At 45.9% G+C, this 26,140-nt stretch overlaps 1 protein-coding gene across 2 annotated transcripts in view; it reads left to right on the plus strand.

Annotated features, from left to right (window-relative positions):
- The first annotated feature begins 943 nt into the window (after positions 1-943).
- The window catches only part of RALBP1 (ralA binding protein 1), a 38,130-nt gene continuing 12,933 nt past the window's right edge, over positions 944-26,140 (plus strand). Inside the window, exons 1-3 of one of the 2 annotated variants that reach the window (XM_072949260.1) lie at positions 944-1,681; positions 21,235-21,531; positions 23,262-23,690. In XM_072949260.1, the coding sequence (XP_072805361.1) occupies positions 21,288-21,531; positions 23,262-23,690 (673 nt within the window). In that variant the 5' untranslated portion in view covers positions 944-1,681; positions 21,235-21,287. The remainder of the gene's footprint in view (positions 1,682-21,234; positions 21,532-23,261; positions 23,691-26,140) is intronic. The other variant, XM_072949261.1, reaches the window with a different exon arrangement.

The following is a 26,140-nucleotide window of genomic DNA, read 5'->3' on the forward strand; positions in this document are numbered from 1 at the left end:
CATTCATTTATTATTTTTATGGCTGAGTAGTATTCCATTGTATGTGTGTATATATACATATATTGTATATACATTGTATGTATACAAGTTGTATGTATACCGCAACTACTTCTTTATCCAATCATGTGTCAATGATTTAGGTTTTTTCCATGTCCTGGCTATTGGAAATAGTGCTGCTATGAACATTGGGGTGCATGCATAGTGATTCAAGTTTTTTTTTCATTTATTTATGTATTTATTTTACAATTTTTTTTAAATTGAAGTATAGTTTATGTACAATATTATGTTACAGGTATACAATATAGTAATTTTTAAAGGTTATACTCCATTTATGGTCATTACAAAATATTGGCTATATCCCCCATGTTGTACATACATCCTTGTAGCTTATTTTATACCTGATAGTTTGTACCTCTTAATCCTCCATCTCATCTTGCCCCTCCCCCTTCCCTCTGTGATTCAAGATTTTTACCCCGATATATAGCTATTCAGATTTTCTCCTTTTTTCTTGGGTTAGTTTTGGTAATTAGTTCTAAGAATGCCGCCATTTTCATCTACTTTTAAAATTATTAGAATTGAGAGAGTATTGGACGAAGGAATGGAAGTGATTGGGAAGGACTGTCCACCCCAATTTTATCATTCTCCTGATGTAAACTGCCAAACTTTATGAAAGAGCACCTAAAAAAACCCGTGACTTTCAGCCACGCATCAGAACTATTCTTTGAGCCTTTGGGAAGGATTCCTGGAGCAAATGAGGCTATTTCCAGTCTTCCTCTAGATCTCGCTAACGCGAGGCTGGGCAGCTCTGAGTCAGGAGCTCCTTCGGGGACGCTGAGGCAGAGGGCGGTGGAGGCCGGCGGCCCCGCTGAGCCCCAAGAATCCAGGGTGGCCCTTGTCAACGCCCGTTTCAGGAATTCTGAGGCTGGCCCCAACACGAAGTTCTACACAAGCTTCTCCTCCGAGGCCCACGGCGCTTCCCGTGTCCAAACCCCGAGCCAGTCTCCACCCCAGGCCCAAATTTCCCCACCCAGGCCGGCCGGGAGATGCCCCACCCAGCGGCAGGCCGGGCCGGCCTCCGGGCCGGTTTAACTGGTTAGGACTGAACCCGCCGGCGCAGAAGGTCTGTGCCTCGACAGCTAGAGAAGAGGCTGCGTAGAACGTGGCGAGGAAAGCGCTCGCCCCCAAGACCGCGACCAGCGCCGCCACAACCTTCTCCGCGACCTCGCCCGGGGTAGAGCCGCATCCCACCCCGTCGCCCACCACCCGGCACTGCGCAGGCGCCGGCGGAGCCCCAGCGCGGCCCGTCCTCTCGCGCGCTCTCCGACCTCCCGGGCAAGTTCCCGGGCAGGGTAGGCGCGGTGCTTCCTGGGTGTTGTAGTGCAATTCCCGACGAAGCGCCGCTTGCGGACCGGGCGCTGGGTTACCAGGACTACTTCTTCCAGCGTGCCCCGCGCGGGGTCAGCGCCGAGAGGCGGATCCGAGAAGCCGGCCGCGGCGAGAGGAGGGAGTGCGCATGCGCGCTGGGCCGGCTGATCCAGTTTCGTCCCAATCATTGTAAACAGGCGGAGGTTGGGGCGGGGTGGGAATGGGGCGCCCGAGGCCGGCCGGGGGTGCAGCGCAGGAGGCGGCTGCGGCGGCGGCGTGAGCGGAGGTGGCGGCGGCTGCGGCTGGGCGGGCACAGGTCAGTGGCGGGCCGGGGCGGGCGGGGGTCGCAGCGGCGCCGGCTTCCCGGCGTCTGTCAGGTCGGGCGGCGTGCGGGCCGGCGCTGGGGGCGCGGGGCAGACGCGGGTGGGGGCGTGGCCGCCCCGGTGCGGCGGGTCCCGGCGGCCGGGCCTCCCCGCGTGCGGTCGGGCCCCCGGGGGCGGGAGGAGGTCGGGCGCCGGCCCCCAGCGCGGGGCCCCGGGCCTCGGGGCAGCTCGCGGGCGCCCCGTGGTTCACGTCGCCGCGCCCGGGATGTTGCCTGCTCCCCGTGCGCGCCCGGTGGCCTGGGAGGCTCCGCGGAGCCGCGGGGAGAATTCCTTCCACAACTCCTTTTCGAGTACGCTGGTGCCCAAATGCTCTAATTGAGGTCAGCTTGGTGGTTTTGTTTGTTTGTTTGTTGATTTATTGTCGTGATAGTGAAACAGGTTTTACAAAATAGTCCACCTCAGCCTTACCTGAAGTTGTTATGCGGTTTCAAGTTTGGGGGATTCTCGACCTCAGAGCCTCCCTCGTGAGCAAGCAGCCTGTTTCCTTTAGAGGCCTAGTAGAGTTGTTGAAGATAATTAAAATGTTACCTCGAGATGCTGTGAACGTGCAGGTGAAAGACGTTCAGTCGCTTGAACACACCGGTAGCCTCCCTAGGAGGCTTCCCCGAGCTTTTTTGTCGGGTGGGCATGTGCCACTGCCGGCACTTCGCGTTGCATTCCCTCATACTTGGCAGTTATTCACAGAATATTCAAATAGTGACAAGGAGCAGGGCCCCTTCTGGTTTGGTGATCCTGGAAGCAGCACTTCTAAGTGAGTAGATGGGCCTGTGAATGAGAAAGGTTAACTTCACTTTCTGCCTTTTGAATTGTCTGGGTGATGTGATAATTCCTTTCTGAGTGTCTTCTTGAGAATGAGTAATTCCTATACAAACTGTACTGGCAAGTGTAGAGGCGGGAAGAAGTTGGTGCAGGGGTTTCCACTTTTCACAGTGACCCATAGATGTCAGGGAGGTGGGCTTGTTTAACGGTCACTGTCAGGAACTAATTCTTCAAAGTATCTTGGAGCAATGTGACATAATTTACCATCTCTTCAAAACAGTATTTCTCATTTTAGATCTTCCAGGGACCATTTCTCCCCTAATTTAGAAAAAATAAAAGTGGTATCAGAAAGTGCATATTCACTTGACTTTGTACAATTGTTTTTGCATCGTTGTTTGCTTGGCAAGGAGAGATTGGGCCTACAACATAACCTAAAAGTTATACTCTTTCAGAAAACGTCTGGGAACTTATGTTCGTATATGGGGAGGGAATAAGGAAAAATGAGATGATTTAGTGTAGAGGAATTTCCATGTAGCAGGAACTGTGAAGACAACTTACAGATGGATAAGGCACTGCCCCTGTCTTTGGGGTGGTAAGACTTTCTCTCTTTCTTGAGCTGTCTGCAAGGAAGGGCAGTATGTTTTTCAGTTGGCTTTGACTTGAGAAAGGATGGGGGAGCAATGGCTGTACAAGGGAGGTAGTGGCCAGTTTCTTGAGGGAGAGACTGAGGAAGGGGGTGGTGGTAAGGATAAGTGTATACAGGAGAGTATGCAAACACAGAAAGGACCCGCGTCTAGATGGGAGAACAGTGCGAGCAGAAGTTCAGAGGCCGAACTAACAATGAGTTGTGGGATCTGCAGGTGAAGCTGGCAGAGAGTGTAGGGTGGTGGCAGGTCGTGCAACTGGGATGGAGGGCAGAGGCCGAATTGCGCATAGTCTTGCAGACAGGGGAAGTAGTTTCCGCTTGATCTGGAAAGCGAGCAGGAGTCATTGAGACAGTGAAGAAGAGAGGCCTAAGTCAGCCTAACCCATTAAAAAGTTTTTTTTTAACTGAGGTCTAGTTGATTTACAGTGGTGTGTTAATTTCAGGTGTACAGCAAAGGGATTCAGTTACACATATAATACACATATATTCTTTTTCATATTCTTTTTTGTTATTGGTTACTACAAGCTACTGAATATAGTTCCCTGTGCAATACTTGGTTGTAGGACCTTGCTGTTTATCTGTTCTGTCTATAGTAGTTTGTATCTGCTAATCCCAAACTCCCAATTTATATCTGTCTCCCCTCTGCTTCTCTGGCAACCATAAGTTTGTTTTCTGTGTCTGTGAGTGTGTTTCTGTTTTGTAAATGAGTACATTTGTGCCATTTTTTAAGATTCCACAGGTAAGTGATACCGTGTGGTGTCTGTCTGTCTCTGTCTGACTTCCTCAAGCCGTTTTACCTCCTTGTTTCGTGTGAAGCATTGTATTAGGTCCTTTATACTTCATGCCGTTAAACTTAAAGAAGGCTTAGGCTCAGCTGAGGCAGAAGTCACGGGGAAGGAAATTGAGGCCAAGGGAAAGCCGGGCCTGATGAGAGGGAGCGTGGGAGCCTTGTAAGACTGGAGCCTGTTCCCTGCAGCTGTCCCGTGGGGGTCGTGGTGCTGAGTACCAGAGGCGAGGCTGCACAGATTGATCCTCCGGGATCATGCACCGTTCGAAGGATTCTGGAGATTTTTTCCTACAGGTAATAGAGATTACGGGTTTTAATCAGGAGAGAGTCATGATAAGGTTTTCATTTTAGAAAGATCATTCTGGTATTGTAGAGTGTAGATTTCAGAAGGGATGCAGGGAAGATAAGACTGAATGCAGAAGGACTGTGAGGCACTTTTGTAATAATTGAGGTGACAAATAAGGGACTAAACTAAGGTGGGGTCAGTGGAGATACAGGACTAGGTTAATAGCACGAATATTTAGAAGGTAGAATTAATAGGATTCAGTGACAGTTGGATTTGGGGAGTGAGAGAGAAATAATAGAATAAGATGACTAAGATTTTAACTTGGGTGATTGAATAGATAGCAGTGAAGTATGATGAGGCAGGGAATTCAGGAAGAGGAGCACATTTGGGGAGGAGCAGTACTGTAGCTTTTGAATACACCGGGCTGTCATCATCTAGAGACATGCAGGTGGAGACGTCTGCTGCACGGTTGGGTATGTGGGTTTGGAGTGCAGGGGGGACGTCTTGATCCGACAGTCTTGGGGCTGTACTGCAGGTGGTGCCTAAAGCCTTGGATTTAGGGATGAGGACATAGGGATAGAGTGATGGAAGGTAGTTCTGGAAATAAGCCTGGAGAACAACAGCGTTTGAAGCCAGATGGAGGCAGAAGAACTGAAAAGGGAAATTCTGTGTGTTTAGAGACGTCAAGAAATCATATGAAATGGTAGGAACCCAAATGGGATCGTTTCAAAAGGAAGCTGTTCTTCAAAACTGACTCTTCAGAAAAAAGAAAAATGAAGGAAGCTATACTCCAAATACTTTGAGAACTTGAGTAAAACAACTTTTCCTAGGAGACTGTTGAATTTGATAACTCAGTGAGAGCCGTTTTGTAGCATTTAGTTATTGCTGCCATATGAGGAAGGAGCTCAGTTTGATTGACGTGAGTTAATGGGAGGTCAGTGTGGAGAAAGCACAGGTAGATTATTTCAAGAATGAGCACGTCTCAGCTGTGAAGGAGGAGCAGAGGAGGTGTTAGCAGAGGGTGACAAGCGTTAAGGGATTTTTTTTTTTAACCTGGCAAAGACTTGAGCCTGCTTTTTTCTCATAACAGCCTTATTGAGATATTCATGTATCATAAGTCGATCCTTTTAGAGTATACAATTCAGTGGTTTTTAGTACATTCAGAGTCATACAACCAGCTCTAGATGAATTTTAGAACATCTTCATTACCTCTTATTCATCATCAGCTACTCCCGTTCCCCCCACTCCCACCCGCTAGCAACCTCTCAGCTACTTTCCATCTCTGCCGATTTGCCCGTTCTGGACATTTCAGGGACGTGGAGTTGCATATGTGATCACTTGTGAATGACTTCCTGGACTTAGCCTGATGTTTTGGGGGTCTGTCCACATTGTGGCATGTATGGGGCTCCATTCCTTTTTATTGCTGAGTACTGTCCCCCTGTCTGGCTACACCACATTTTGTTTATCTGCATCGGTTGATGAACATTTAGGTTGTTTCTACTTTGTGGCTATTGTGAATAATGCTGGTGTGAATATTCATAGGCCAGCCTTTGTGCAGATACGTGTTTTCATTGTTCCTGGGTATTTACCTAGAGTCATATGGTGACTTTTATGTTGAACAATTTGAGGAGTTGCCCAGCTGTTTCCCAAAGCAGCTGTACTGTTTCACTCTCCAGGGTAAGGATTCTAATTTCTCCAAGTCTTTACCAACACTTGCTGTTTTCTGGTTTTTAAGATGTTAGCTGTGCTGCTGGGTGTGAGGTGGTGTCTCACTGTGGGTTTGATGTGCGTTTCTCTGGGGGCTGGTGATGCTGAACGTCTCACCTGGTGCTTGTTGGGCAGTTGTGTGCCTTCTTTGGAGAAATATCTGTTCAAGTCCTTTGCCTACTTTAAAATTGGGTTGTTGGTCTCTGTTGAGTTGTAAGAGTTCCTTTGTATATCCTGGGTGCTGGACCCTCACCAGTATATGTGATCTGCAAATGTTTTCTTCCGTTCTCTGGGCAGTCTTCTTATGTTCTTGATATAATGTCCTCTGATGTATAGAAGTTTTCAGTTTTGATGAACCAGTTTAGCCGGTTTTTTTCTTTTGTTACTCATGATTTTGGTGTCCTGTCTGAAAACCCATTGCCAAATCCGAGGGTGAAGACTTACACTGTGCTTTCTTCTAAGAGTTTTATGGTTTTAGTTCTTATGTTTAGGTGTTGATTCATTTTGAGTGAATTTTTGTGTTTGGTCTTAGTGAGATGGGGGTCCGTTTTCGTGTGTGTGGAAACCTAATAGTTCTGTCCTCATCTGTTGGAGAGATCATTCTTTCCCCATTGAGTAGTCTTGATGCCATGGTTGAAAATCAGTTGAGCGCGGCTGTTCGGGTGTATTTTCGGACTCTCCCGTCAGTTGCGTAAGTCTGTGTGCTTATCCTATGCCAGCGCCACATCGTTTCAGTTCCCTTCGTTCTGTAGTAGGTTTTGAAAGCAGGGAGTGTGAGTCTTCCAACTTTGTTCTCTTTCTTTCTTTCTTTTTTTGTGGCTATTCAGGGCCGGTTGCAATTCCATACTAAACTAAGGGTCAGATTTCCATTTCTGCAAAAAAGGCTGTTAAAATTTTGATAGAGTTTGCCCTGAATCTGTAGATCACTGTGAATTACGAGAAAACTTAATAATACTGAGTCTTCCAGTCCATTAGGAAGGTGTGTTTTTTTCCCACGTACTTAGGTTTACTTTAGTTTCTGTCGGCAGTGTTTGTAGTTGTCAGTGTGTAAGTCTTTCACCTCCTTGGTTGCATTTATTCCTGTTTTCTTCCTTTTTAATATATTTTTATTGAAGTAGAGTCAGTTCACAGTGTTGTGTCAATTTCTGGCGTACAGCACAATGCTTCAGCCATATATAGACATACACTTGTTTTCATACTCTTTTTCGCCATAAGTTACTAGAAGATACTGAATATAGTTCTCTGTGCTGTACAGTATGCTGTACAGTTGTTTTAGCTATTTTATATGTATTAGTTAGTGTATGCAAATCTCTAACTCCCAATTTATCCCTTCCCACCCTCTGCCACCCTGGTAACCGTAGTTTTTCTTCTATGAGTCTGTTTCTGTTTTGTAAATAAGTTCACTTGTCTTTTTTTTTTTTTTCAAGATTCCACATATAAATGATCTCATATGGTATTCTTCTTTCTCTTTCTGGCTTACTTCACTTAGTATGACAATCTCCAGGTCCATCCATGTTGCTGCAAATGATATTATCTTACTATTTTATGACTGTATAGTATTCCATTGTGTTTATTCCTGTTTTCTTCTTTTGGCTGCTAATGTCCCATCACTAGCTGACCAATAAGCCAACAGAACAGAGTGTTCAGCTAAAGATGGGACAGAGACTTCCTTAAACACGTGGTGCCAAAAGCATCTTCCAGTGTTTTCAGAGCATGCTGTGCATCTGTGTGTGGGGGGTACCTTCAGCACACACCCACTTTAGGAGTCTGTCTTAGCCTTCATGCCTCGCAGAGGTTAAGGGCATCCAGAGGTGAGCGTGGAGGGTGTTGTCAGGCAGGAGAAACTCAGTGAGATCCACCTGGGACACATCTTAATCAACTAGGTTAAAGACGAAGAGAGGGTCTTGAAAGTAGCAGGAGAGAAGTGGCTTGTCAAGTACAAGGGGCCTCAGTATAGTGAGAGTCGATTCTCATCAGAAACCATAGATGCCAGAGGCAGTGGGGTGACACCAAATACTGGGGGAAAAAAAAACGCCAACCAAGAATTCTTTGTCTGCAAAATTCCCGAGCACGTCATAGCCCTGGGCACACGCATTTCTCCTAGATTTCCAGCAGCTTGTTGACGTTGTTCAGGTCCTTATCCCCCAAACACCTCGCTGATCAGCCTTTGCTCTCAGGATTTTTGGTCCTTGCCTTTGCCCTAGTGTTGCCTGTGGCTTCAGGCAACATCGGGAAGACATCTGCTTGCCCCTGGAGGCGTTAGCCAGGGTTTCTGAGATCCCAGCTCTCGGGGAGACAAAGGAGCCTGGAATGATGACTTGAGGTCATCCTGCTGTGAGTGCTGGAACCTGGGCTGTTGTTTTCCAGGTGGCCACTGATGCAGGAAGCCCAGGGTGGGACTAAAGTGACTTAAATACCACAGAGCTCTATGTTCTTTCGAAGATTCAGCTGTTTTTCTTGAGTAAGCGCTCCCTGGATGGCTGCAAGCCGTTGGTTTGTTTCCAGTGTTGTGAGAAAGTTGGTTCTGACCGATTTTACTTGCTTCTATGGAGGGTGGGCTTCGGGAGTTCCTTCAGCCATCATTTTACCAACATCACTCCCCGTTTGCCACTCCTTTATTTTTAGGCTGCCCCTGTCACTCCAGTTCAGGTGAATTTTTTGTAGACAGCGTACAGTTGGGTTAGTATTTTCTCTTTGTTCTTTGCTTTATCTCGAAAGAATTTTTAGCTGCTTGTAGAGATCAACATAATAAAGAGCTTTTGGCCGGCAGAAGCAGTGCCGCCTTGCTTCTGTGATTTGGGAGATAAGGTTTCTAACAGTGGCCTGCTCGGTCAGAATACCAATTACTGATGGGTACTGCTAATTTGCCCTTTTGCTGTATCGTTTTACACTTTCACTAGTGCTGTATGAAGGTGTCTCTTCAGACCCCCCCCGCCCCAATGTTGGATTTCATATTTGTTCATCTTTAGGAAATCGGTGGGGGGGAAGAGCGCCTTTTATGTTCCAGTTGGGGGGAGGGGGAGAGCACCTTTTATGTTCCCTATTCTTTGTGTACTTCAAGTTCATGTCTTCTACCATTTTCCTGTTTTCCTTTTTAAAAAATTTTGTAAAATATTTGTCCTGTCCAATGCTAGTATTTTTCCCCAAGTTTCTTCTTGGCCTCTTACATTTGTTTATGGTCTTTTAAAAATGTACCTGTGACTTTTTGAAGGTCTGTCTTTAAAAATGGGAGTCAAAGAAAGAAAAAGCAGTAAAACCGGTCCTTTTTCACACTCCAACTTATGGGGCAGTTAATTTATTAAATCTCAAGTTTTTTGTCCAGGTATTTTTGTAGTGTTGCTTTTTTGCTCTTGTACAGTTAATAGCCCGATTAAATGTTGACTAATAATTATTCCTGCTGTTTACTGAGTACCTCCTGAAGGCCAGGAACACCCTGTGGTTTAATCTGGGCAGCAGCTTGCCAGATGGATGTGAGTGTCCGTTTCACAGGGAAGGAAGCTGGTCTGTGAAGGGTGACGGCACCCAGGCTTCTTCACCTGGCTGCCTCCCCATCGAGGTGGTTCCCAGCTTCTTCACTGGGGGATGGGGCCCCGGGTGACACGCACGTCGAATGCTTGTGTTTTCCTCAGCCGCTAAAGTTACGCTGAAGAGATAACAGCCAAACATTTTCTTGTATATCTGTCTGGAGATGATTTATACATGTACCAGCAAAGACTGCATAAACACATGTGCGTTCTGTCCTAAACAGTCACAGTATAAAAGCATGGTGCGCTGACGGTGACCCAGACACTCCACCTGTCTCTGTATTTGAGTGAAGTCCTTCCACCCGATCACCTGGAAAGGCTGCACGAATACGCAGATGGGAAGCTTTTGCCCAAAAGGTCATTGAAAAGAAAAATACCAGTAGAACTCATTGCGAATGGCTTTCTGGGCTGATACCATGACGTCATGAAGCATGACCGTTATCAATTGCAGGTTAAATTAATCCAAAAGCTCTAGAGATTGAGAGCCAGGTATTGTGACAGGTTGAGACTAAAACTGCATACTATTGCCATGGTTTAAAAATTGGGTGTGTTTGTCAGTTACAAAAACAGTATTTTTGTGTGATTGGGACTTCCTCCTTAATCTTTCTGTGAATGGAGCTCTTTCACCAACCTGCCAGTGAGAGGTGCCTTTAGATAAATCCATTCGGTTAAGGTGGAGAAAAAGGCTCCCCTCCCCCATCCTGGGAGGAAAGCTTCTTAAGGAAAATTCGCAGGTGGAAGACGTTAGCAATTCTCAGCAGCTCCTTCTAACGCAGAGACAGTGACTCTAGAACGTTGACTTTGTGCTTGGGAGAATTAGGGGGAAAGAAGGTACATACAGACTGAAGAAAAGCTCGCTGAAGTCTGTTTCATCCCACAAGTAAAGTAATGGTTACAAAGCAGCAGGCGCCATACTCCGTTTTCAAGTAAGTTTAACAGTTTAAGAAAACAAGCATATTCTGACATTAGATTCCTCAGACTTTGTTTTTTGAGAGCAGTTTTAGGCTCACGACAAAATTGGGAGGAAGGACAGAGGTTTCCATATGCCCCCGGTCCCCCACGTGCACAGCCTCCCCCGTTACCCTCATCCCCACCCAGATGGGATGGTTGTTACGAGCGGACCTGACAGTGACACACTGTTGTCACCTGAAGTCTGCAGTTTACATTACAGTTCATGCTTGGTGCTGTACATTCTGTGGGTTTGGACAGATGACATGTGTCCATCACTGTGGTGTCATACAGTGTTTTCACTGCCCCCAAATCCTCCGTGTTCTGCCTGTTCATCCCTCCCCCGGCCCCTGAACCACCGATCTTCTTTACTCTCCACAGTTTTGCTTTTCCCAGAATGTCATATAGTTGGAGTCGTACAGTCAGTAGCCTTTTCAGGTTGGCTTCTTTTGCTTAGTAGCATGCATTTAAGTTTTCTCCATGGCTTTTCGTGGTTTGGTAGCTCATTTCTTTTTAGTGCTGAATAATATTCCATTGTCTGGACTCTAACACAGTTTATTTGTCCATTTACCTACCAGAGGACACCTTGGTTGCTTCTAAGTTTTGGCAACCGTGAATAAATGTAATCCTAAAGGTAGCTGCTGTAAAGATCCATGTGTAGGTTTTTGTATGTACCTAAGTTCTCAGCTGATTTGGGCAAATACCAAAAGTGCCACAGATATGATTGCTGGATTGTATGGTAAAAGTATAGTCAGTTTCGTAAGAAGCTGCCAAACTGTCTTCCGAAGCGGCTGCACCACCAGCGCTGGGTGAGAGTTCCTGTGGCCCCACATCCTTGCCAGCGTTTGGTGGTGTCAGCGTTGTGGATTTTGGCCATTCTAACAGGTGTACAGTGGTATCTCATTTCTTTTTTAAGGTCACTTTTAAAAAAAATTGAAGTATAATTGACATATAACGTTATATTAGTCAGGTGTGCAGCATAATGATTCGATATTTGCATACGTTACGAAGCAATCACAATACATATAGTTAACATATGTCAGCATGCATACGGGATTTTAAAAAAATCCAGATTTATCTTAATCATGGTCACCGTTGTTTTAATTTGCAGTTCCCTGGTGACATGATACGGTGCATCTTTTCCGGTGCTTGTTTGTGGTTTGTGTGTCTATTTTGGTGAGGTGTCTGTTCTCGTCTTTTGTCCATTTTAGAATTGGTTTGTTTGTTTTCTTACTGTTGAGTTTTGAGAGTTGTTTGTGCATTTTGGATAACAGTCCTGTATCTGATGGGTCTTTTACAAATACTTTCTCCTGGTCTGTGGCTTGTCTTCTCATTCTTGGTCTTATGTCTCTTTAATTTTTTTAAATATATTTTTAATTGTATTTATTTAATTTTATTTTTTCTTCCACTTTTATTGATATAATTGACATACAGCACTGTATAAGTTTAAGGTGTATGGTGTGATGATTTTTTTCTTTTTTTAAAATTTTTATTTTTTTATTAAGTTATAGTCAATTTACAATGTTGTGTCAGTTTCCAGTGTAGAGCACAATTTTTCAGTTATACATAAACATACTTATATTCATTGTCGCATTCTTTTTCGCTAGGAGCTGCCACAAGATCTTGTATATATTTCCCTGTGCTGTACAGTATAATCTTGTTTGTCTATTCTACACATGCCTGTCATTATCTACAAATTTCGAACAGAGACTCAGACTTAGAATACAAACTTGTGGTTGCCGGGGGGGAGAGGGGTCGAAAAGGACAGACTAGAAGTCTCTTTAATTTTTATCTTCACCCTCCCACTCTTCTTCATTCCCCCTTCTTTTTTTGCAAAGCATTAACTAAAGAAACTAAGTTGTATGTCCTGTAGATTTTAAGGCTTACTCAGCTTAAGATTTGATTTCGTTTGTTGATTTTTGCAAAGCTGGTGTGATTTTCTCTCCTGTGTGTGTGATGTTAGCAGCCATTGATCATTATTGCCAGCATCTATTTTTAAATTGCCTATTGAGTGATGATAGTCTTTTGTTTCTTTATTTATTAGCTAGAATATTTTGATAAAAAGAAACTTGTCTCAACACTTTGTATAGGAAATTCAGGGCAAATGCGTTTGCCCTCCTTTATTTACCAGTTACTCCAAATAATGAGATGGTTCTCTAGTGCCCTCCAAAATGACCAATGAATTTTACTTTTGAGTATCATTGTGAACTCACGGATTTAAATATACTTGGTAATTTAGTTCATGGCAGTTAACTAATTTTATTGGCGTTCATATGATCCCATCTTTGGCCAGTGGGACCTTCTTCTATTTGACTTCTGAGTCCTTTTGACTTGACTCCAAGCATCTTTCATAACTCCTCTTTTTTCTGTCTGTATATTTTTTTTTTATTGAAGTATGGTCAGTTTACAGTGTTTTGTCAATCTCTGGTGTACAGCACAATGCTTCAGTCATACCTGAACATACATTTATTTATTTTCATTTTCTTATAAGTTAAGACAAGGTATTGAGTATAGTTTCCTGTGCTATACAGTATGAACTTGTTTATCTAAATAACATCTTTCTTTTGACAGAATATTTTGGCGTCATCTTGTACACATCCTGCTCTTAGACCTGGCGTCAGCCTAACAGTAATGCCCAGTAGTATGTTGTGTTACATTATTAGGTTCACACAACTTAATACATTTATGTCTTGGCAATTTAGTAGCCATGTGAAAAAATAATACACGTAGGTTGAAAGAGAAAATAATATTTTATTTCACTCTTAAATAACGAAAGTTAATGTTCTGTGTGCACCTGCTGGACACTGCACAACTTGACAATACTTTGCAGTCAGATTGGACATCACCACCCTTATTTCTTGTACCATGTTGATTTTTTTTTTTAAATCATAGCTTCCCGAGAAAACCCAGTCTCACAAAAGTATGTTGTTGAAAGGAAATGTGCACCGTCTGCCGTTGAAGCCGATCCTCTTCCAGCTGGTGGTCTGCACGGTGTCTGACAGATGTTGAGGACTGCTCTGTCTCCCCTCAAATTTCAGCTGCCCTGGGAGCCCCTAGGAGCCTTTTCACCGCGCTTCAGGGGCCTCAGCACACTGGGACCCATGGACCACGTACTTCACCCAGTCTCTGTTGTGAGCAGTGGTGTGCATTTTTAAAATTATTAAATAACCTTTGTTGGTCTCACCCCCGCCCTAGTTCTGGTTTAAGATCTCCCTGAGAACAGAGTATATGAGTATGAAATGCGGCAGGAAAGGCACTGTCCTCCCCTCCAGCCAAAGGATATGCCATTACTTTTAAAATGTGCTGTTGTTCTGTTAAGTACCACATACTTACTGTGATTTTTCTGTAAGACCTTTTTTTGGTCCTCCGTGTTAGATTGGCTGCTGCTGATAGTACTTTTGATTTTGTTTATAGGCAGGGTGGGCTCTCCTCCCGTACTTGCTACATGTACACACGCTTTGGGTGGGGCAGCTGTGTGTTGGGCTGAACCGTGCCCTCCCCGGCCTTTCTCCCCGCGGGCGGGAGGCGGGCTGGCTTCTGGCTGCTGCATCTGTGTGTTTTGGCTGTTCACTTTCCAGCCCCTGACACGCTGACCCCCAGAGTCTGAACGTTCGCTCTGAATAATGGACAGAGCTGCGCTCTTCACACTTGTTTCATCCGGCGTTGACTTCACATACTGCATTATATCCGTTTCCTCAAATAACTTGTGAGCTTTTCTGTTTTCTTGTTACTAGTCCTGTAACGGTTGTCGTCAGCATTAAAAAGTCATCCATACACGCATATTCATTATGATGAACTTCCGGATGTCACATCTTTTAAACCGATTTTACACACATATCTTGTCTTAGGCATACTGTGTTAATCAGTGACACTGATGCAAAACATTAAATCACTGTCATTCAGTGAGTTCCTGTGAGTGGCATATGGGACGCTAATTCAGAGTTTGAATAGGCAGCTTCGGGTAGGGGAGAAACTGAAATAAAGCTTAAGTTTGACTGATGAGATATAAGAAGGAACAGATAACTCAAGAATAAAATCTCTAATGTGCAGATTCGTATTACTGTATATAAAATAGATAAGTTTCTGCTGTACAGCAAGGGAACTGTATTCAATACCTTGCAGAAACCTATAAAGAAAAAGAAAATGAAAAGGAATATGTGTATGTGTACGTATGACTGAAACATGATGCTGTGCACCAGAAATGGAAGCAACATTGTCAACTGACTATACTTCAACTAAAAAAAAAAAAAAAAGTAAAATCTCTGTTAAAGTCCAGGCCTGAACACCCGTTAGAAGACTTGGAAGGACTGATTATGTAACAGCTGAGCGGGCTGGCATTTGGTTTGGGGGTGTGCGTGAGAGGTTGTCGTCGGTCCCGTACGTGGGAATACTGGTTTGCGTACAGGGCACAGGCTGTAAGCCTCGCACACGTGGTGACGTCCGGGATTTCACTGTGGACGATGTGAAACCCTCTAAACCTTACTGGCCTCGTCTGAAGGCCTATTTCTGTCCTATCTCAGTTTATAAACTTAGAAAATTTCTTTCTTGCATAGTGATCGTGTCCTAAGTGAAATCCCTGGACTGGTAAAGTTCCCTGCAGGATGTAAAACTTGCCCTGATTGGGAGGAGTGGCTCACTGCGCCGGAAGTCTCTGTACACAGTGTGGTTTGCACCCAGCCCCTGCTTCCTGTCCGGGAGCCTGGGGTTCAGGGCCCCACTCCACTGAGTGTGCCCCAGTGGCCAGGCTCTGCCAGGACCTGGGGCTCCGGGTCTGAGAGGCTGCCTGGCCCACAGTGTCCCTGCGGCTGCACTGCCAGAGGGCCTTGGGGAGCTTGTGCCTGGTCCCCTCTGGCATTCGCCCCGTGTGCCTTTTGCGTCCTGTGACTGTGATGAGTCTCAGCCGTGAGCATGACTGTGCGCTGATGTAGTGAGTCCTTCTCAAGACTCTGACCCTGGGGCTGGGCTTGGGGACCCCCGCCCAGGACTAAGAGACTTACAGCGCCAAACGCTGCTCCCTGCCCTGTGCCTGCACCTGTCTGTCATAGTTTTTTCCTTTTAGTTCTTTGTCTTGGTGTTTCTTTCCTTATTTCTAAGTAATGGACTTGAACTGCTGTTTGTTTAGATGCCAGTGTTTGTCGGTGTCTGGTAACCAGGTGTTGGGGCGGATGGGGGTTTAGGTCTCCCAGGCCCTCCTGGGCCCCCAGCCCCTGGCGTGTGTGCCCGCACAGCGTGTAATGGACTCGGGGGCCTGGGTTTCCTTGTGACAGTTAGACAAACAGCGTGGAATGCTGAGCCGGCCGGAGACCACGCTTCATTTACTTATCTACCTTTCTCTTCTGCTTTGAGTCGACGGTTATCTTGTGTGTTTATCTGCGTTTGTACTCTGCTCCCGTGCCGGATTTACCCCATGGCTCTCCCCTGCATCCTACCATTCCCTCCGTGTGGTCAGGCTCCTGCGACTCGCACTGCCCTTGGAGCCCCTCTTCCTGCTGGCTCGCTGGGCATGTCACCGGCTGGTCACAGGCCTGCTGTCCCTGGGCTTGTCTGCGCCCGTGAGGACACTGGGGAAAACATGTGGAAGTTCCTTCCTGGTCACTGTGCATCTGGAAGCCTTTATTCCCCCCATGCGCTTGAATGGTCATTGGAACTAGTTTTCAGAGTTTTGAAGATAGTCCTTCAGTGTCTTTGAGTGTCCAGTGTTCCTGCTGGCACGTTGACCGTGCTCCCTTGTATGTCTGCCCTGGTCCCCGCCCAGCGGGGGTCTTTCAGGATCATCTTCCTGTCCCCTCGTGCTCTGAACTCCATGTGCACCTGGGCCTCTGCATCCATCGTGCGGGCGCTCAGTGTTCCCCTGTGATCTACATGCTCTTGTCCTTTAAGGCTGAGAAAATTTCTTTCCATACCATTTGGAAAACAAGAATGTATTGTGCATGCAAATACTGCTTACAAAGTTGGCCATTCCCGAATCCTAGGTTAGTACTGGGTAGTGTTCAGTAGGGAACGGATTCATGAGTCAGTATTTGGATTCCCTTGTACAGATTTAGGTTAGAGACTTTTAATTTACAGATTTTTTAAATTTTAATTTTCTTTCTTTTTTTTTTTTTTTTTTTTTTTTTGGCGGAGAGAGATAATTAGGTTTACTTATGTGTTTATTCTTAGAGGAGGTGCTGGGGATTGCACCCAGGACTTCGTGGATGCTAAACAGAGCATGTGCTCTACCACTGAGCTACACCCTCCCCCCTGATTTACAGGTTATTTTCAGAAAACATAAGAATGAGGGAAAGCTGCTTCTAGTGAATTTTAGCATGGTTCTATTAATAGAGACCATTTACAAAATACTGAATTTGCTTACATGTAAGTTAGTGAAGCACGCTATTTGTTTTCTGGAAAAGACCTTTTTCTGTGTAGATATGATCAAGTTTACTAAATCACTGGAGTCATCCTCAAAAGCTCCTTTCAGGAGACTTTGATTTAGTAATCTGTCTGTCTTCCCGGCTTACATTGCTTTGTCCTTTTGCATGGGTGAGTGATTCTTCCTATATGCGCTGACTAATAGGGTACATGAGCAGGAAAGACTATTTTAAGAACAGAGTATATCCTACTTCTTTGGAGGGGTGAATGTTTTTAAGCCCTTGTTTAGTTAAGTATGAGTCTAGTTTTATGAAGGTTTTTTGTTGTTGCTTTACCTCAGTTTTAGCTGTCATAACTGTTCTTTTTACATGAAATATTGTTTCAAATGTATAATTTTGGGGGTTCTAAAGTAAAATTCTAAATGTATGGTTATTGCTTTATACTTTTAATACTCTTTGTTAGATATTCTGAAAGTAACATTTTTTACCTTCAGTTCTCTCTGGAGAGAAGTTTTGCGCTGGTGCCAGCCGCAGGCTTTCAGTTGGGAGAGACTGGAAGTGGACATTCCCCTTGTAGTGATTCTGGGTCTGGGCTGGTGGGATGCTGATGGTAGAGGTGGGAGTAGCAGCACTTGAAAAGGCGGGTTTGCGTTTTTTTAAAGGCTTACGATCATCTCTGTATAGCATCTGTGGCTTTCCGCCCAGTCTGAGGGGATTTACTGAGGTATAATTTATGTTCAGTGATAGGCACGGTTTAGTGGGTTTTTTTTTTTTTGACAACGTGGGAGGATCTAGAGGGCTTTATGCTAAGTGAAGTAAGTCAGAGAAAGACAGATACTGTATGATCTCAGTTATATGTAGAATCTAAAAAAAAAAACAAAATGAAGATTAGACTCATAGATACAGAGAACACATGGGTGGCTGCCAGAAGGGAGGTGGGTGAAATAGGTGAAGGGGATTAAGAGGCACAGAGCTCCTGTTGTGAAAAAAGCCAGCCGCGGGGGTGGAGCTTGCGGTAAGGAATACGTTCAGTGATAGTTAAGTAACTCCGGGGGCAGATGGTCACTAGGCTTGTCACGGTCATCATTTCACAGTGTATGTGAATGTTCACCTGAAACTAACATAATATTGTATGTTTACTGTATTTCTATTAAAAAAAAAGTTTTAACAAATGTCTGCGTACATGTGGCCCGCATGCCTGTCAAGATACAGAACAGCGCCATCAACCCGGCCGGTTCTGTCTCGGTCCCTGCCGCTTCCCCACCCCGCAGCCCCAGGTCTGCATTGTTTGGACAGAGATGAGTCTGCCTGTTGGAGAACATCATGTAGACAGCAGCATGTATTCTGTAATCCCCCGTGTCTGCTGTGCTGTCTTAAGTTCACTGGCTTGGTTGTGTCTGAGTAGTTTGTTCCTTTTACGTGCACATATGTTTATCCAGTCTTGTTGCTGGAAATGTAGGTGTTCCTAGTTTTTATCTGTTATGAATAAAGTTACTCTAGACATGGCTTTTTGTGAATATATGTTTCCATTTCTTGGGTGAATACTCAGGAGAGGAATTGCTGGGTCAAATGTTAAGGGTTTGACTGAAAGAACTGCCACATACTTTTCCAAAGTGGTTAAATGTTAGGAATTGTTGTTCTGGTTAAATTTTAGCCGTTCTAGATGGTGTCGCATTGATAGCTCATGGTGGTGTTAATTTCCATTTCTTTGATGTTTTTCTTTGATGTGGAGCTTTTTTCTGGGCTTATTAACCAGTCATATATTTTCCTTTGTAAATTGCTCAACTCTTTGGCCCTTTTTCGTTTTGGGCTGTCTGTTGCTGAGTTGCGGGCGTTCTTCATGCATTCTGGGTGTCTTGTGAGATACGCACATAGTAAATGTGTTCTCCAAGTCTTTGCCTTCACTGTTTGTTTTCTTCATGATGTCTTTTGATGAGCAGAAGTTTTTACTTTGGATACAAAAGTCCAATTTGTCAATTTTTAATTTTATAGTTAATTAGTTAATGTTTTCTGGTTCTGTCTGGGAAAATCTTCGCCCAAGGGCTCAAAAATGTATTATTTTAGAAGTTTTACGGGTTTTAGCTGTTTTGTGTCTGATATGTCATGAGTTATGTTTTGTGGGTGACGTGAGGGGCTGCCCCTCCCTGTTTCCTGTGTGGTCATCCGTCTCCCCTTGTTGAAGACCTTCCTCCCCCGTGAGTCCCTTTGGAGCCTTTGCTGACGTTCAGCTGACTGTCCATGGAAGTCTCTTTGAGTTTTCTGTTTTGTCCCTCTGGCCTGTCTGTCCCGACTCCAGAGCCGGCCTGCCTGGACTGCTCTCCTGTGTGTCTGGCTGGAGTGGACCATCATCATCCAGAAGCTCTCTGTCCTGCAGGGCAGCCCCCTGGCCCGCAGGCTGCAGAGAGCAGGCTTTGTCGCCTCCTTGCGCCCGTTGTTGTTCCGGCTTCCTCTGCTCCGAGTGTTGGGTGTAGAGGCAGACAGAACTCCGGGAACTGTGCTGGCCCTTGGGCCCGAGTCCCTGACCTGTCTGCCTTCAGCCTGTCCATCTGTTGTTGTTGTTTTAATCTGAAAAATCCAGGACTCTTCTTTGTGCCTCCCGGGAGGAACAGGTTTGAGTGTTCCCTCCTAAGTGCTTGCAGATTTACATCCGTTGTCCTCTTGTCTCAGAAGCAGGAGCTTCTCGTTGTTGTTGTTTCGTTGTTTTACCTTGGCCCATTTATGCTTAAACTCACCGTGGACTGTTTGAGGCCTCTCTCGTCTGCCCCTTCGTTCGGTGAAGTTCAGGCTCGCTGTGGCTCCCCAGGGCTGGAAGCTCTGTCCCTGGGCAGCGCGGGGTTTCCGGGTCCTCACCCTCTGCTGGGGCCTCATCCGTCGCGGGCGCCAGGGCAGTCAGGCCAGCTTTTATAGTAATAAAAGCAATAAAAAGAGGCATGGTAAGGCTCAGACTGCGTGAAGAGGTAAAGTAAGAAATAAAAACATCTTCCTCTCCCTCGTCTTTCACAGCTCCCAAGGGTGAGCTGCGGTCGGCTATTTCAGAGATCGCCCGTGTGACTTCATGTTCCAGTACTTGGATAAGTCATGATTTACCTGATCTTCTTTTGGTAGCCACTTAGGTGGTTTTGGTGTTGCTTTCACAGCACTAAAATCGGCATTTTCAGGTGTGCAACTTTGAATGCATGTAAAAGTGTATCAGGAGGATAAGGTTCTAAAAAGAGGAATTCCTCGCTCCGAGAGACACACTTGGAACTTCCACAGATGTTGCCGAGATGGTTTTCAGAAAAGCCTGTGCTGGTCTGTGCTTCTGCTGTTGGCAGGTGTTCTCCAGGCGCCTGTTAGCTCACGTCCTCACGGCACTGGGTGCCGGACGTCTTCTTTGTTCTTTGCCAGAATGATGTTGGGAAAATGGTGACTGTTTTAATTTCTGTTTTTAAAGTTGTAGGTGTACTTGAACCTTGTTTTCATACGGATATTAGTCGTTTTTCTATGAACTGCTTCACATTCTTTGTGTAGGTCTCTTGATTTGTTTCTGTTTTCACTGATGTGTGAGAGTACTTTCTAAAGAAATCAGCTGTCACAGTTTACCAACTTTTTTCACGTTTGCTTGTCTTTAGACTTTGTTCACGGTCACATTTATCAGTCTTGTCACTCGCGCTCCTGGATTTTTAAAGCTGCAAACTTAAAAGTGAGTGTAAACGGAAACAAGTGATTCTAACCGTTTTCTAATGAGTATCACAAAGACATGAAAGAGGATGAAGGATAACTCCAGGTGCCTTTGGACAGAGCTTAGACATACTTAGACCACGTACCATCCGTCTGATGAGGAAAAAAATGCAAACAAGTCTTGACCTCTTCTTGCATTGGTCCTTTGAGTGTCCAGTCTGTTTTGTGTGTATTGTAGGACTGAGCAAATGAGGGGTCCTCTGTTTCCTCCAGCACAGCTCCAGCGCGAGATGAAGTAGCTGTCCTCAGCCGCGAGCTGTCTAGCGCAGGGCTCTGCTGCAGCTAGTGGCCTGTCGTTGCGTGAGCCACGACGCTGATCACCTTCATCTGTTGTCGATTTTAGTTATGATGCTGAACTCTCCATGTGTAGTTGTAGAAATAGCCTTCTTAATTTATGATTCACCATTGTTTGGTCATAACTTCAAAAAAAATTAAGATTTTATGTTGGAAAGCAATCAGAACGAAGCCCCTTTCAATGGTGGGTTCTTGTTAGAGAGGACTCTGTTCTACTTTGAGAACTCTAATTTTCATTTGGTTCGTCTTTTTAATACTTGGAGATCCAGCGTTTCCAACTCTCCGAGACCCAAAGCGTGTGATGCCGAACGTAACTGGAGGTGGCGGAATGAAAGAGCCTTTTTATGGGGGGTTGTGAAGAATGTTTCTGATGCGTAAACGTGGGATGGATTGCGTGTCGTGTGTGTCTGGTGCTCTCGTACGTGGCCCTGTCGGGTGACGTGACACTCTCTGTCCCCTGTGCAGGTGAGATGGACAGGTAACAGACAAGCCCCCGCACGGTCTGTCCCGGCGGCAGCATGACCGAGTGCTTCCTGCCCCCGACCAGCAGCCCCAGCGAACACCGCAGGGCAGAGCACAGCGGAGGGCTCCCCCGCACCCCCAGCTCGGAGGAGATCAGCCCCACCAAGTTCCCCGGCCTCTACCGCACGGGCGAGCCCTCGCCTCCCCACGATGGCCTCCACGAGCCTCCTGACATCGTGTCCGATGACGAGAAGGACCATGGGAAGAAAAAAGGGAAATTTAAGAAAAAGGAAAAAAGGAGTAAGTGTCGTTTTCTCCTTGCTGTGGCTCTGTTTTAGGTAAACATCTCATCACAGGTGCCTGCTCTGCTATAGAAACAAATCCAGTCAAAGACTCCTGTGTTATGTTTTCTTTATTTTTCTGGGTCTCAGTTTTTGCATTTTAGGGTCTTACTCTCATAAATAGAAATAACGAATTTCTGGAAATGGTAAAAATTTCTGCTGGAAGTTTCGTAAACAGATCATTTAAAAAAATGTATGAAAAATAGACAGCGAGTTTAGTCCTTGTAGAATCTTGCTGTGTTGGCGAGGCTGTGTGGGCCAGCTGGGGCACACTTTATTGGAACTGAGAAAAGTATGTGTTCATGTGTCTTAAGCAAATGCCACGATGCGTTCCATTTATGATTCTTGTTCTGTAGGGAGGGTGAGCCACCTAGACATAGCTTTTCAGTTGTTAAAAGCAAATCAGGTGACTTAATGTTGCCTTATTTTGAGTTTCATGGTATTTTTCAGTTGGTTTGTCCTTGAAGTGTAGTGTGCGGATAGAAGGCACAGGTGGTGTGCCGCCTGACGAGTCAGCACAGAGCGGACGCGCCGCGGGATTAGCCCGAGGCTGTGGGTGGAGGGCGTTCGCAGCACCCTGGAATCCCGTTACTGCCCCTTCAGAGGGAGTCCGCCTGATTTTGGGATTTCGTCCATGGAAGTAGATCTCTGTGTGTGTGTGGTTTCTCTTGCCCACTGTTGTGTTGGCTGGATTCCTCCTGGTTTTCCGTGTGGCAGTGGTTGGTTCGTTTTTCTTGCTGGATTTTGTCTCATCGCACTGACAGACTGGAATTCATTGTTCCCCTCTACCGCTGCTTGTCATCTGGGTTGTTTCCAGTGTCGGACTGTCAGGGACAGTGCTTCCGTCACCGTCACTGTACGTGGTTCTGCATGTCTGTCGTGTGTTCCTGGGAGTGGAATTGCTGGCTCACAGGCCAGGCTCGCTTCAGCCTCAGTAGATGCTGCAGAACATTCCCGGAGTGGCTGTTCCAGTGGACACCCCACCAGCAGTGTCTGAGGACCCCAGTTATGCCGTGGTATCAGGCCCTTAGCCCCGCTGCCGTTCTGGTTGGTGTGGGGCTCATTTTAATTTAGAGGGACGTTGATGCAGAATCTTTCATCTTTGTGGTAAAATAGCCTGTGAGGTGGCTGGCTGAAGAAGAGGATAGGAGAGTTACAGGCGTGCAGAAGGGGACACCTGTCTAGGGTAACTGGCGTGAGCGCCGGGCTGTCCTGGCGCTGCCCTCCCCGCCGGCGGCCGGCTGCGGAAGGGGCTGCGCGGCCCGAGCCGGGGCCAAGTGGGAGGGCCGGCTCGGGGCGTGGTTGGACACTGCTCCCAGGGACAGGGAGCAAACCGGGAAAAATCTAGGCTAAGTAAAGTAAGCTAGGGGATGTCACTGGGATGATGAAAGGAGACTGTTCTACAGAATTCTCTCCATTGGCCTCTGTGCAGGTAATAAAGTAACGGCTGGATGATTCCTTACGGTGAGTTGGTTCGCGGAAGTTCCGGTTACGCGGTGAGAGAGCCAGTCGCAGGGCCGGCCGTGCGCGTCGCTGCCCTGTGTCAGGGCCCGTCAGGGGGCCGGGCGGGCCGGCGCGGGGTGAGCAGCCCTGTGGCGGCCCGGCGGTGCCCCGTGCTCTTCTCAGGCACTGAGAGGGGACGCCTGGCGCCCGCAGACATGTCACTCACTCCCTGCGTCTCTTCGGCAGCCGAAGGCTACGCCGCCTTCCAGGAAGACAGCTCTGGAGATGAGGCCGAGAGTCCCTCCAAAATGAAGCGCTCCAAGGGGATCCACGTCTTCAAGAAGCCCAGCTTTTCTAAGAAGAAAGAGAAGGATTTTAAAATCAAAGAGAAACCCAAAGAGGAGAAGCACAAGGAGAAGAAGTCCAAGGACCTGACGGCGGCGGACGTGGTGAAGCAGTGGAAGGAGAAGAAGAAGAAGAAGAAGCCGGTCCCCGAGCCCGAGGCGCCGCCGGCCGACGCGCCGAGCCTGCGGCCGGTGTTCGGGGCGCCGCTGGCGGACGCGGCCGAGCGCACCATGCTGTGCGACGGCGTGCGGCTGCCCGCCGTGTTCCGCGAGTGCGTGGACCAGGTGGAGCGGCGCGGGATGCGGTGCGAGGGCATCTACCGGGTGTCAGGTGCGCGCCCCGATGGGGGCGGGGCGGGGCGGGGCGGGGGGCGCAGCCGGCCCGCGCGGCTCTCACCCCTCCGCGGGAGGGCGAGGTCGCGTTGCTCCTGCTCACACAGAGCTCTCCAGTCAGACCATACACGTTCAGAACAGACGGAGACTAGACTGACTTTTTCAGTTTAATTGCACGTTCAGGCACGTTTGTAGAAGGTTCGATATTTACGCTTCTTAAGAAAGGACAGGCGTGTTTGATGAGATAAAGGGAGACCTGTAAAGCAACTATACTTCCTAAAAAAGGAGGGGAAGTAAGGGAGACCTTTACAGGAGCCCATGGGTAATACGTTCTCCCTGAAGACATTCTGGCTAAAATGCTACTACTTTATAGAAAAAGTGAACGAACTAGGAACTGAATATGAATTTGTAAGTCCTTAGTAACATAAAAATAAACACATTTAAATGAATTTGAAATTTCAACTTTTAAGAAGAATTGATGATGACAGGAGTTTTAAAGAGCTAAGCAGTCCCAGGGGGAGGGTACAGCTCAGTGGTAGAGCGTGTGCCTAGCGTGCGCGAGGTCCTGGGCTCAATCCCCAGCACCTCCATTAAATACATCAATAAGTAAGCAAACCTAATTACCCCCCTCCAAAAAAAGAAAAACAAAGAGCTAAACAGTCCTGAGATAGCTGCTTCTCTCAAGTGCATTTGACAGGCACAGAGAAATTTTAGGTGAAAGTGCCTCCAGAGAGTTCTTCCAGCTTTGTTCAGAGGGTTCTTTTGTCTGTGACCTGTTTTGATGTTTGCGTTCTTAGGGAGTCAGTGTTGTGTACTGCTTGTGTGTGAGTGTGTGTGTGTGTTGGGGCACTCAGACTGATGTGGCTCCCCTGGGTGGTGGCCCCTGGGAGGCCCAGCTCCTGCCTTGATTATTTCTGGGGCCCTGGCAGTGTGCTGCCTTCAGCACTCTGTGGGTCAGAGTTTATGGCTGTGACTTTTCTTTCTGAATGCTAATAATACTGTTTTCTGCTGGAGAATTTTGGTTCTCACTTACTCATATATAAGCTCCAGTTTCAAAACTTATTCTGCACATATTATTTCTGTACCTCGGATACTTTATTTGAAGTGTCCAACGTTTAAAAAGAAAACATTTTGAGAACAATTTCCAAGTAACCAAACAACCAAACATGAATTCTAATTGTTCACATGTGCAGTTTTCTGGGTAGGCTCTGATGAGGGAAAATTAGTTCCCTATAAAACATGTATGAGAGAGAGGATGACCTTGTCAAGAGTTTCAGGTAAAGTTATCACTCATCGTATTTTGCTCATGAAAGTAGGAACATAGGGATTATTTCTTAACTCTTCTGCCTCAAGATAAGGATGGTGCAGAAGTAAGATTCATGTTGTCACTTTCCTATTTGGAGCTGCTGCTTTCATTTTGTCAGTGCAGGACAAGTTCCTGACTGACTGTGATGCCTCTGACAGGTTTTTACGGAAGATCAGGAACGTCAGACCCCAGGTGTCAGCACTGTTGATTGTAAAATGCTGTTTAGATTAGGTGACATTGTTTGCATTTACCATTAAATCTGTCAGCCTTAATTTGTAGCTTGTTTCCAATAATTGGCCTGAAGTTATTTTCTTTCTTTATTTTTTGAGGCACAGTTGATGTACAGTATTATATAAGTTTCAGGTGTACAACACAGTGGTTCACAGTTTTTAGAGGTTATGCTCCATGTACAGTCATTATAAACTGGCCTCTCTTCCCCGCGTTGCACAGTGCGTCCTTGCAGCTCGTGTGTCTTACACAGGCAGCCTGTGCCTCCAGTTCCCGACCCTTGTCGTGCCCCTCCCCCTCCCCACAGGCAAGCACACCAGTTTGTTCTCTACATCTGTGGGTCTGTTTTTTTGTTGTATTTACTAGTTTGTTGTATGTTTTAGATTCAGTACATAAGCAGTAGATACAGTATTCATCTTTGTCTGACTGACTTTGCTTAGCATAATATCCTCCAACCATCCATGTTGTTGCATATGGCAGAATTTCATTATTTTTTATGGCTGGGTAGTATTCTGCTGTAGATATATATCCCATATCTTGGCCGAAAGTTTTAAGTATTAAAAACCGGAGAAAGCAACTTTCTATTCTCAAGAACAATCACTGTCACTGAATTAGTAACTTAAGTCTTTAGTCCAGTCTGCACTTATCATGTCTGAAAAACATGTCTGTGTTCCTGTCCAGTAAGAAAAGCAAAACAATTTGATGTCAGTAACCTAGATTTCACTTTTTCTGTTCTAGCCCTCTTTCAGATAAAGAAAACATGTAAAGAATTTAAGGTTAAAAATAGAAATTAGAAGGGTATTTAATGGGGAATAATTTTCAAAGTTTGTTCAGATAGTGAACTCACCTGTTGCATGTATGATACAGTTTTTACTTATAAAGAAGTAATTATCCATGACTTTTTGGAAGGTGCT

The sequence above is a fragment of the Vicugna pacos genome, chromosome 24 (assembly GCF_048564905.1).
Source record: "Vicugna pacos chromosome 24, VicPac4, whole genome shotgun sequence".
Classification (NCBI taxonomy): Eukaryota; Metazoa; Chordata; class Mammalia; order Artiodactyla; family Camelidae; genus Vicugna; species Vicugna pacos.